This window comes from Glycine soja, unplaced genomic scaffold (assembly GCF_004193775.1).
Source record: "Glycine soja cultivar W05 unplaced genomic scaffold, ASM419377v2 tig00104814_1_pilon_299705_327871, whole genome shotgun sequence".
Classification (NCBI taxonomy): domain Eukaryota; kingdom Viridiplantae; phylum Streptophyta; class Magnoliopsida; order Fabales; family Fabaceae; genus Glycine; species Glycine soja.
In genome coordinates, this window is record NW_021144476.1 from 8,625 (window position 1) to 20,407 (window position 11,783).

Here is an 11,783-nt window from a genome sequence, read left to right on the forward strand (position 1 = left end):
TCGTGGCATAGTTCTAGGGAGTGCCTGTCGCCCCCAGCAAGGTCATCAGGTCCCCCCTACCAATCGAGCTTTCATCAAGAAGTTCTGCGTCTCCAGGCAGGCGCAGGGCGAAACACCACAGCAGCCTGGCGATGGCCGGCAGCGGGCAACAGACGCACCGCTATCACCTCTAGAGTTCACCTCTGCTCATCCACAAAAAGGTTTGAGTATTGCCTACACCACATGGCCGACCAATAGGCGACCAAGTCCAAAGCCAAAGGTAAGCAAAGTACTAGGTCAGTGACCGACAAGTCATAAGGCGTCCAGCTCAAGACGTTAAAAAAGCGCTACTAGGAGGCAACCTGGTACCTTTTAAATTTCTGCCTGCTATTTGATCACTTTTTATAGTAGGACGCACCTAGTTGCTCATGATCCTGGGAATTTAAATAAAACAAGCGCAAGCTCGGAAGGTAGTCATACCTTACAAAACATATATATGTATGTTTAGGTAGTGAAAATACCTTAGATATGCATGTATGTAAACAAAAAAACACTTCACAAAATATATATATGTATGTTTAGGTAGAAAAATACCTTAGATATGCATATATGTAAACAAAAAACACTTCACAAAATATATATATGTATGTTTAGGTAGAAAGATACCTTAGATATGCATGTATGTAAACAAAAAATACTTCACAAAATATATATGTATGTTTAGGTAGAAAAATACCTTGGATATGCATGTATATAGCAAAAATACCTTACAAAACATATATATGTATGTTTAGGTAGCAAGATACCTTGGATATGCATGTATATAGCAAAATACCTCATGAAAAAAAAAAAGAAGAAAAAAAAACAAACAAGAAAAAGAAATAAACAAATAAAAAAAAGAAGAAAAAAAAGAGAGAAAAAAGAAAAATAAGTTGTCTAGCTGAAAAACCAACATGCTTTTGAAAAGAGATGACTTCCAACTTTTCTTTGAAGAAAAATTCGCTGATCATAGCTAGTTTTTGGAAAAAAAAATGTGTGTACACCTGAAGGGTGAATGCTGTGAAATTTTCCCGGACGCCCGAAATGGACTTGGATGAATGCACAAATGGATAAAAGAACATATTTTGGAAACATTGGGTTGACTAAAATAGAGGAAATGAATCCTGAGCCCTAGCATCACATGACCATAAAAATTTGACACTTGAGTGTCCGCATAGGTGCATGCATGACCAGTTTTGCATAAAGTTTCCAAATCATCATTTTTGCATTTGTGTCATGGAAATAATGTGGGGCACCCCTTTTATCCTTGAGCCAAACCAAACCCCGACATGTATCATGTCTAGCCATTCTACAAACCTTGAGCCAAAATCATGACTCACTATAATCCTTACCCTCGGAAGCAAAAAAGGAAAGAAGGAAAATTTCCAATCAAAGAGAAAGCAAAAAGAAAAGAAAGGAAATTCCCAATCAAAGAGTGGGAGAAAGCAAAAAGAAAAGAAAGAAAATTCCCAACCAAAGAATGGGAGAAAGTAAAAAAAGGAAGGAAAGAAAGTTCTTGATCAAAGAAACTAGAAGAAATGTGCAGAAAGGTCTTTTGACCAGACAATATCTGAACAATACATAATTGTCACCAAATGAACAAAAGAAAGAAAAGGAAACCATGACCTAAAGTGGTCTTCTCCCTTTGATTACCAACCAAAATCCTGTGCGTCGGTGACTTGTTCGCCTCGCGCAAAACCAAAACAGAAAAGGAAAAGGGGCAAAAACACACAAAAGCCGAAAAACCCACCAAAAGAACCCATTCCCAAGGGAAGCCCTATTGATCCATGATCACGCATGTAATTTTTGATTTGATAGGAAATAATTTGCAAAGTCAAGTCATGACATATCTATGGTTCGGAATTAGGATGAAACACTTACCTGTGCGAGATTGATACACTTTGAGTGATTTTCTTCTATTTTTGTCGAACCCAGTGTTTCCTCTAAATGGTCATTTAGAAACGAAATGCTAACATCCAAAATCTCATTTATGGTTATGAGAAAATTTCATCAGCATACTCTCCTTCCCCGGTAGACGCATTGTTTTTCACTCAAAAAGGCATATGCTGCTCTAATCAGTTGGAATATTTGTCTCTTTGCTAAAGCAAGTTTGCGTTTTAGTGGAGAAAACACCGAGACTTTTTCAAGTCTCACAAGTTATCAAGAACTACGTAGGTCTGAGTTCCTCATGGGAGGATACGTAGGAGCAAAAGCCTCGCTTTTGTCGACCGCACCGCTTTCTGTTACCATGACCCAAGAGCTAGTAGCCCGCGGAGACACCTTACGGTTATCCGCACCTCGAGTGTGATTGATAAGCAGAGGCCAATATGGTCATCTGCGCCCTTTCCGGAGATGTAGGCATCTTCTGGTGGAGACTTTTTCAAGTCTCACAAGTTATCTAGAACTACGTAGGTCTAAGTTCCTCATTGGAGGATACGTAGGAGCAAGAGCCTTGCTTTTGTCGGCCGCCCCATAATCTTTGTCATACTGACCCTGAGGTCATGTGACATGCACCCTTGTGTCATCCAGAGGCGGCGAGCCCGATGACACGCGGAGATACCTTACGGTTATCCGCACCCTTTTGTCATCTAGAGGCGGCGGGCCCGATGACATGCAGAGACAAAATTTGGTCATTCTGCACCCTTGTATCATCCAGAGGCGGCGGGCCCGATGACACGCGGAGATACCTTACGGTTATCCGCACCCTTGTGTCATCCAGAGGCGGCGGGCCCGATGACACGCAGAGACAAAATTTGGTCATTCTGCACCCTTGTGTCATCCAGAGGCGGCGGGCCCGATGACACGCGGAGATACCTTACGGTTATCCGCACCCTTGTGTCATCCAGAGGCGGCGGGCCCGATGACACGCAGAGACAAAATTTGGTCATTCTGCACCCTTGTGTCATCCAGAGGCGGCGGGCCCGATGACACGCGGAGATACCTTACGGTTATCCGCACCCTTTTGTCATCCAGAGGCGGCGGGCCCGATGACACGCAGAGACAAAATTTGGTCATTCTGCACCCTTGTGTCATCCAGAGGCGGCGGACCCGATGACACGCGGAGATACCTTACGGTTATCCGCACCTTTGTGTCATCCAGAGGCGGCGGGCCCGATGACATGCAGAGACTGACATAGTCTTCTGCACCTTTTGTTCCTCCGGGAACAACGAGTCATTTACATGCGGAAATTTTACGGTCACCCGCGACTCTCGTCAACCGAGAGGAACGAAATTAGTGTCATACCCTAATTTCGTCCGGGGATCTTTGCTTGATGACATGCGACCTTTGTTTGGTCCTTGTGAGGTGCTTGGCACCCATCATTAGGCAATTTGTGAAATTCCGGGAACAACAAGTCATTTACATGCGGAAATTTTATGGTCACCCGCGACTCTCGTCAACCGAGAGGAATGAAATTAGTGTCATACCCTAATTTCGTCCGGGGATCTTTGCTTGATGACATGCGACCTTTCTTTGGTCCTTGTGAGGTGCTTGGCACCCATCATTAGGCAATTTGTGAAATTCCGGGAACAACAAGTCATTTGCATGTGGAGATTTTATGGTCACCCGCGACTCTCGTCAAATCGAGAGGAACGAAATTAGTGTCTTGTCTTTACTTTCCTTTTATCTCCAATAAAAGACAAGTAAAGAGGGGCAACTGTCATACCCTAATTTCGTCCGGGGACCTTTGCTTGATGACATGCGACCTTTCTTTGGTCCTTGTGAGGTGCTTGGCACCCATCATTAGGCAATTTGTGAAATTCCAGGACATGCCGGAAAACCAAAAAATATTGATGCACAATCCGTAAGTTTCCGTGACACACCGGAAATCAAATGGAAGCATCGTTGCATAATTAAGTGAGATTCCGTAACATTCCGTAAGTCAAAAAGGGGATGATTATGTAATCCGCAAGGTTCCGTAACATTACGGAAAGAAAACAAGTATCGTTACGAGATTCGTAAGTTTCCGTAACTTTAGGAAAAAAGAATCACCAAAAAAGGTAAGGGGGTGAACTTATCAAGATAGGGGTGTAAATAGCAATTCAAATCTAGGCCCTTCCAGAACATTTTGGAAGTTGGGTTGCTTAAGGAGGAAGCAACTGGGCGGCAAGCTCCTCCACGTTTTTGAAAAATGGTTTTCGGGGCTTCCGCGGCTTCCGTAATACTTCCGTAAAATTTCCGAAAACCTTGGGTAAGCATATTCCACTTAACATTGGTGAAAGGGAAGAGAAAAAAGATGAAAATCAAATTCGAAAACATTTCCGTAAGGCTTCCGTAACTTTTCCGTAAAAGACGAAAAGGGGGGTGAACTTAGTAATTCGGGTGCGCTTAGAAAACTTCTTCATTAAGTCTTTGGGCAGCAAGCACCTCCCTTTTTTTCTATAAATAGGGGAGGGGGGAGCTGTTTCAAAATTTTCAAGACCCCTTTGGCTATGCATTTCGGCTATTTTGGGCAAAAAACACGTTTTCGTGAAGAAAAATCGAGTCGAAGTGCTTCTGTAATGCTTCCGTAAGCGATTCTGTGGAAATTCTTCATCGTTCTTCGTCGTTCTTCACCGTTCTTCATCCGTTCTTCATTCTTCAACGGGTAAGTTTTCGAATCCGAGACTTTCAATTCATTTCTTGTTTTGTGTACTTTCACTTTAATTTCGTTTACTTTCAGTTTTCTTTTCTTCCCTTTTGACGTGCTTAAGCCATTTATTTAAGTCATTTCTCGCTTAATCTAAAAATAAAATAAATTTCCACCGATCATTTGAATTGTATCATCCGTTAATTTTGGTTAAAATGAATTCCGACCGTTCGGTCATGCCGTAACCACGTTGGAAATCAAAAAAAGAGGTAAAATAATAATATAATAATCAAAAAAATATTTTTTAGTAAAGTAAAGCGAAAAATCAATCGGACGTTTTCTCTTTGAGATTTCTCATTCTTAATCGAATTGACTAATAACTAAGGTGAAACTAAGGCTAAAATCAACTCGCCTAGTCAAGCTCGTCCACAAAAATAGGTTTTTGAAAGTTTATCACTTCAATTTCTTATTAAGTAAAATGGGTCATTTTTAAGGTCCAACGCCTTGAAATGATCACCTTTCAAGTAAAAAGAATCACTTGATTCACGCATAAGAAAGAACTACGTAGGTCTGATTTTCTCATCCCAATTGAGGAATACGTAGGAGCAAAGGGAAACACCCTTGTCGACCACAAAAAGAGAAAAAATATAAAAACGGTATAAAGGATATAAGGACATAAAAGGGAACGTAAAAATCAAAGTCATGTTTGCACATTCGATTAAAGGTTGTCGTCTCTTGTGACGGATGTGTGGGGTGCTAATACCTTCCCCGCGCGTAAATACAACTCCCGAACCTTTCACTTAAAAGTTCGTAGATCGCGTCTTTTCCGGTTTTTCCAACGTTTTCCTCAAATAAACGTTGGTGGCGACTCCGCGCGTATTCCTTTCGTGGAACACGCATCCCGCGAGTCACGCGTCGCCCTCCCGCCGAAGGGTAGGTTGCGACAAGCCGCTTGAAATAGCATTGTAAAATGGCGTTGTCTGAGTAAATTCTTTTTATTTACAAAAATCAAAACCTGTCTGACTAGTTTTTAGTAGTTACAGTTTATATTTGCAGTTTTTTTGGTATTGGTTCAGTTTATTCTTTATTAGTCCTTTCATATATTCAAGTCATTAGTCAAACTTTAGAACATATCTCAACGGGTCTATCAGTGTATCTATATTTGTCAAGTAGACAAACACATATTCCTTTTCAAGTAAGTATGCCATCATGGGGTCCTTCATTTTACGAAAACCATGTGTGCCCCTACGTATTTCCCAATTTATCATATCATTAAATGTGGTGGATAGGTTTATTGTTAAAAAAAATTATACATATACAGCAAGGCCTGATATGAAACATGCAAAAATAGACCTCTGAAATTTGAAGTCAACCATGTGCTGAATTCAAGGTTATTAAAACTGGGGAAGAACCTTACAATTGAGAAGAAATTATAGAAGCAAACATTAGTGAGCCACTTGCAATTTAATTCTTTATAATATGAAGTTGATTGCCGCAAATTATTTTCTACATATTACACAAATGTTTGTCATATATGCGGTTGATTGACGGAAGTCTTATTATTTTTCAGGCTGAATCAGGCACCAAAGAACTCTTTTAATTATTTGCAGGTGTGTTTATTGTTTGTAGTAATAGTTTAAAATATGTTTTTTAAATTCCACAAATGAGAAACATGTATGATGCCTGAAAACATGTATGCGTTTAATGCCTTGATATTCATGCGGTGTAATTGTTCTTTTGAGCTGTCTAGTATGATGTTTATTATGTCATACAATTACCAGAGTACCACAGGTACTATAGGTACAAGTATAGTTTAAACACAATTGTGGTTCAAAAGATGAAATTAGAGGATGGTATTGTGGACCAGCTACAGCCCATAACTTAAGTACATGTATGCTGCACCTCTTGGAAGAGGTCTCAACATTTACCCTTCCTTTGTTGTTTTTTTTTTCCGGGAAAAATCAAATATATTATGTATAAAATTCAGTACTAGGTGTACTGAAGTAGGCTACAATAAATCTCTTCATCTCCGCCTTTTTATTTCCTTACCCGACCATCCCCATAACATGTATTGCAAGCTGTTCAAATTTCTCCAGTCCCCTTGCATGCAGAGCATGTCATTGACCGCTGGAAGATGGCTAATGGAGTTCTCGTTGATGAGACAACCCGGTCTTGACCTCCACAACTGCTACATACGGATGGTGTAGTCCCTGGTTTAGCCCCTGAACCATTGCAAGTTCGACAGCTATCTAATCGGCGTATCTCTATCTATTTTTCTATGCGAAAAACTGCTTCTTTAAAGTTGAAAACAAGACTGTAATACTCATGTTTAGAATCATTTGCTCCATTCCAAGAACCTCTGGAACCTCTGCCACGATAATTGCCCTCAAACAATGATTCGAACAGATGTAATGGATTGCCCCAACACCCAACAAAAATTTTCAATAATAGTGTCAAGAGCGCTAACAAACCTTACATGTAAGACTTAAGGGGAAAAAACACCCTAAGGCTGCATGTAAGACTTTATAAAAACTTCTACCTAACCCAATTAGAAACCTAGAGGCAATTATAGACTACAAAAATTGTATGGGAATTGCATTCTATTAGAAATGTCTGAAGAAGATAACATGAAAAATATAATGTTAATCTCCAAATACAAAAGTAATAGTTTCCAAATGTCATTACGAATGGGACTTTTCATTTCCTGTTACTAAGATGAAAATTCTCCTTAAAGGAGGCTGCTTTTAATGGACAGAAATCTGCACAAACTTAATGGGGGAGAAGAGCATTCAAGTTGAATAACTATTGAAGAAGTGGTATGTCTCAAGTTTAATTACTCCAATTGCAGCTCTGTTGGACAAGGAAAACTGTAAGCACGATCTTCTAAATAGGACTCGGTTAAACAAACAGAGCTTTCCACATCCTGGAAATCCAGCTAATTGGAGCTAAGCTAGCAGTCCCTCATCCTACGAAGTGGTATCTCACTTGTAAATACAACAATTGCCTCCATAATTTTCTATCTGATTAGTAACTCATCCCATACTATACAGCATAAATTAATTAATAGAAAAATTCAATATCCATAGGGAAATAGCTACGGTCGGGTGAGTTTGATACATCTTACGTTATGTACTCAGTACATTTGTGGAAAGCCAAATCACCCCAACGTAAGTGAAAATTACATTATAAATTGCAGTAACGCAGGCTTTATAACTTCGAAGTCTACGATGATTGCCAAGCAATCTGCATCAGTCTATAAAACCTATACACTACATCATGTAGGACCACAATCACATCACCCTTCAAACCTTTCTATAAATAGATTCTAATTCCCCAATAAATTTGGTAACTACGAAAATTGTGTTTGACACAGACTATTTTTCCCAATTTCAGCTGATTTGATATTTTATAAATGTTTGAAAAATGAAGCTGAATTTGAATTGCACCACTTTCGTCATTCAATTTCGATGCTGTCGTTTCTGCAGTTTTTGTTGAAAAATGCCAAATCCCTTGAAACAGCCATGCACCATTTGACTTGTTAGCATTGTTGGTCCAACTAACTGCACTTGCTATTGTGTTTTGTAATGCAACGTTTTGTACAAACGGTGCAGTGCTGCTGTGTTTTCTACTGCAATTGGTGCTCTATGCTTGTGATGCATGTCAAGTAATCCCTAAGCCACTAACGTTTTACATAGAAGGCGTAACATGGATCGAAGTTGGATGAACGCATCACGTATCACTGAAGAGTATGAGAATGGTGTTGAAGAGTTTTTGCAGTTTGCTCAAAGTAAAGCGGAACCTATGTGGGGGAAATTTTTTTGTCCATGTGTGAAGTGTGCAAATGGGAGGCGCCAAACAATTGATGACATAAGAACTCATCTTATTTGTGAGGGAATAATTCGTAGCTACACAAAGTGGATATGGCATGGGGAATCCCTCGATACAGCTGACATGTCACAGCCTGACAATGTTACTGCAGCCAGTGGAAATCCTATAGAAGAAATGATTCGCGATCTTGGGCAAGAGGGGTTTGAAGAGGCACATGCAGCGTTGTATGACAACATAGAAGTTGATTCAAAAATGCCTTTGTATTCCGGCTGCACATCTTTCACAAAGTTGTCTGCTGTGTTAGCTCTAGTTAACTTGAAGGCCCAATTTGGGTGGAGTGACAAGAGTTTTAGTGAGTTGCTGATGTTGTTGAAAACAATTCTTCCTGCTGATAACGTGTTGCCAAAGAATCACTACGAAGCAAAGAAGATTTTATGTCCAGTTGGGATGCAGTACGAAAAAATTCATGCATGTTGTAATGACTGCATTTTGTACAGAGGTGAATTTGCTGAACTACATGACTGCCCTGTGTGCAGGGTTTCAAGGTACAAAACGAGCAACGGAGATTCTACTGTACTAGTATCTGCCGCCAACCGCCGTCCAGCGAAGGTGTGTTGGTATCTCCCAATAATACGAAGGTTTAAGCGGTTGTTTGCTAATGGGGAAGATGCAAAAAACCTTATGTGGCATGCAAATACCAGAAAATCAGATGGATTGATGCGACATCCTGCAGATAGCCCGCAATGGAAGGCAATTGATCGTCTATATCCTGACTTTGGGGCCGAGCCTAGAAATTTAAGGCTTGGTCTTGCAACAGACGGAATGAACCCATTTGGAACATTAACTACTAACCATAGCTCGTGGCCTGTTTTGCTGTTCATTTATAATCTCCCTCCGTGGTTGTGCATGAAGCGAAAGTATGTTATGCTGAGTATGATGATAGCTGGTCCAAGACAACCAGGTAATGATATCGACGTATATCTAAGACCTTTAATTGACGATTTGCGGAAATTGTGGGATGAAGGGGTTGATGTATGGGACGCAAATTTGCAGCATGCTTTCAAGTTGCGTGCAATGGTTTTTTGTACCATAAATGACTTTCCAGCCTACGGAAATTTAAGTGGATATAGTGTCAAAGGACATCACGCATGTCCTATATGTGAGCAAAATACAAGTTTCCGCCAACTTAAACATGGAAAGAAGACTGTCTATACTAGGCATCGAAGATTTCTCAAACAGTTTCATCCGTATCGACGATTGAAGAAGGCATTCGATGGAACTCAAGAACATGAAACCGCGCCAATTCCATTAACTGGTGATGAAGTATATCAGCTGGTCAAGGATGTCGAAAATATGTTCGGCAAGTCCCAAAAAAAACCATCATCCACTTCAAACATGTGGAAAAAGAAGTCTATTTTCTTTGATCTTCCGTACTGGTCCGATCATCATGTTAGGCATTGTATAGACGTGATGCATGTCGAGAAAAATGTTTGTGATTCTTTAATTGGGACCCTCCTAAACATGAAAGGCAAGACAAAGGATGGTTTCAAGTGTCGTCAAGACTTGGTTGACATAGCTATACGTCAGGTTTTGCATCCTATCTCAAAAGGTACCAGGACATATCTGCCCCCAGCCTGTTATACAATGTCAACAGCTGAAAAGAGAAGTTTTTGTGAATGCTTGCGTAATATGAAAGTCCCACAAGGCTACTCTTCAAACATCAAGAGTCTTGTGTCTGTGAATGAGCTTAAGTTGGTTGGCTTGAAATCGCATGATTGTCATGTGTTAATGCAACAACTTTTGCCTGTTGCAATCCGCGGAACATTGCCTGAGAAGGTCCGTGTTGCAATCAGTCGCTTGTGTTTCATTTTTAATGCTATATGTGCGAAGGTCATTGACCCTAAACAGTTGGATGCTTTGGAAGATAAGGTTGCCATTGTCCTTTGTCAAATGGAGATGTTTTTCCCTCCTTCATTTTTTGACATTATGGTACACTTAGTTGTTCATCTGGTAAGGGAAATAAGGTCTTGTGGTCCTGTGTATTTTAGATGGATGTATCCAGTTGAGCGGTACATGAAGGTCTTAAAGGGTTATACGAAGAATCGACATCGACCAGAGGCCTCAATAGTGGAAAGATACGTTGCTGAAGAATGCATTGAGTTTGCCTCACAGTACATTGACTCATTGAAACCTGTTGGTGTTCCTGCATCCCGGCATGAGCAGCCAAAAGCCGGAAAGGGTACTCGTGGATACAATGTTGTGACAATGACTAGACATGACGTGTCACAAGCACATTTGTATATATTAAACAACACAACAGAGGTGTTTCCGTACATTGAGGCTCACAAAAAACATGTTAGAGATAGTCACCCCAAAATGAACATGATGAGGGTATTGCAAGAGCACAACAAAACTTTCATAAATTGGTTTAGACAAACAATAGTTGCTGATAAAACTGTTTCCAGAAGACTGACATTGTTAGCCATTGGCCCAAATCTGAATGTCCCTACATGGAAGGGGTATGACATTAACAATTATTCATTCTACACAAAGTCCCAAGATGATAAAAGTTCGGTACAAAACAGCGGGGTCTGTGTTGATGCTGATTCGGATCACTTTTGCAGTACATCGGACAACAATCCCATTCGAGCATCCATGTCTTACTTTGGTGTCATTCAAGAAATTTGGGAGGTTGATTATACAGCATTTAGAGTGCCTGTTTTTAAGTGTCAGTGGGTCAACGGGACAACGGGTGTGTTTCAAGATCCATTGGGATTTACTTTGGTAGACCTTAGTAAGGTGGCATATATGGAGGAACCTTTCATTATGGCAGCACAAGCCAGACAAGTTTTCTATGTACAAGATCCATGTAATTCAAGTTTGTGTGTGGTTCTGCAAGGAAGACCAAGTGGAATGAATTACCATAACGATGAGTCAACCCTTGACATTGGTCAAATGTCTGGTTTTTCGAAACAATTGCCTTCAATGAATGAAGTTGATGAAGTGGATGATGGACATGCAAATCGTGTAGATCATGATGAAGGTCTATGGGAAAACATTCCTAAAGGCTGAGTGCGAAAGTAATGCTTTGTTTAATGTGTAAATATAATGATTATTTTACTAGTACGCCTTTGCTTTGTTTAATGTGTAAATATAATGATTATTTTACTAGTACGCCTTTGCTGTGGTTAATTTGTAAATCTGAAGATTAATATTAATTGTGTAATTTTTTTACACGATCATGGCCACAGATCCGATGTCTCCCCCGCAGTCCGATGGTCAATCAGAGGCGACTTCCAAGAGGAGTAGAACAACGACACGGTTGAGAACATTGACATTAAGAACCGTGGATCAGCCCAGACCGGCAGT

The 11,783-nt window shown here is 40.3% G+C and overlaps 1 protein-coding gene across 1 annotated transcript; it reads left to right on the forward strand.

Moving 5' to 3' along the window:
- The first annotated feature begins 8,291 nt into the window (after positions 1 to 8,291).
- LOC114404615 lies at positions 8,292 to 11,486 on the forward strand. Its single transcript, XM_028367500.1, has one exon. The coding sequence runs from the start codon at positions 8,292 to 8,294 to the stop codon at positions 11,484 to 11,486; it is 3,195 nt and encodes a 1,064-aa protein (XP_028223301.1).
- The last annotated feature ends 297 nt before the right edge of the window (positions 11,487 to 11,783 follow it).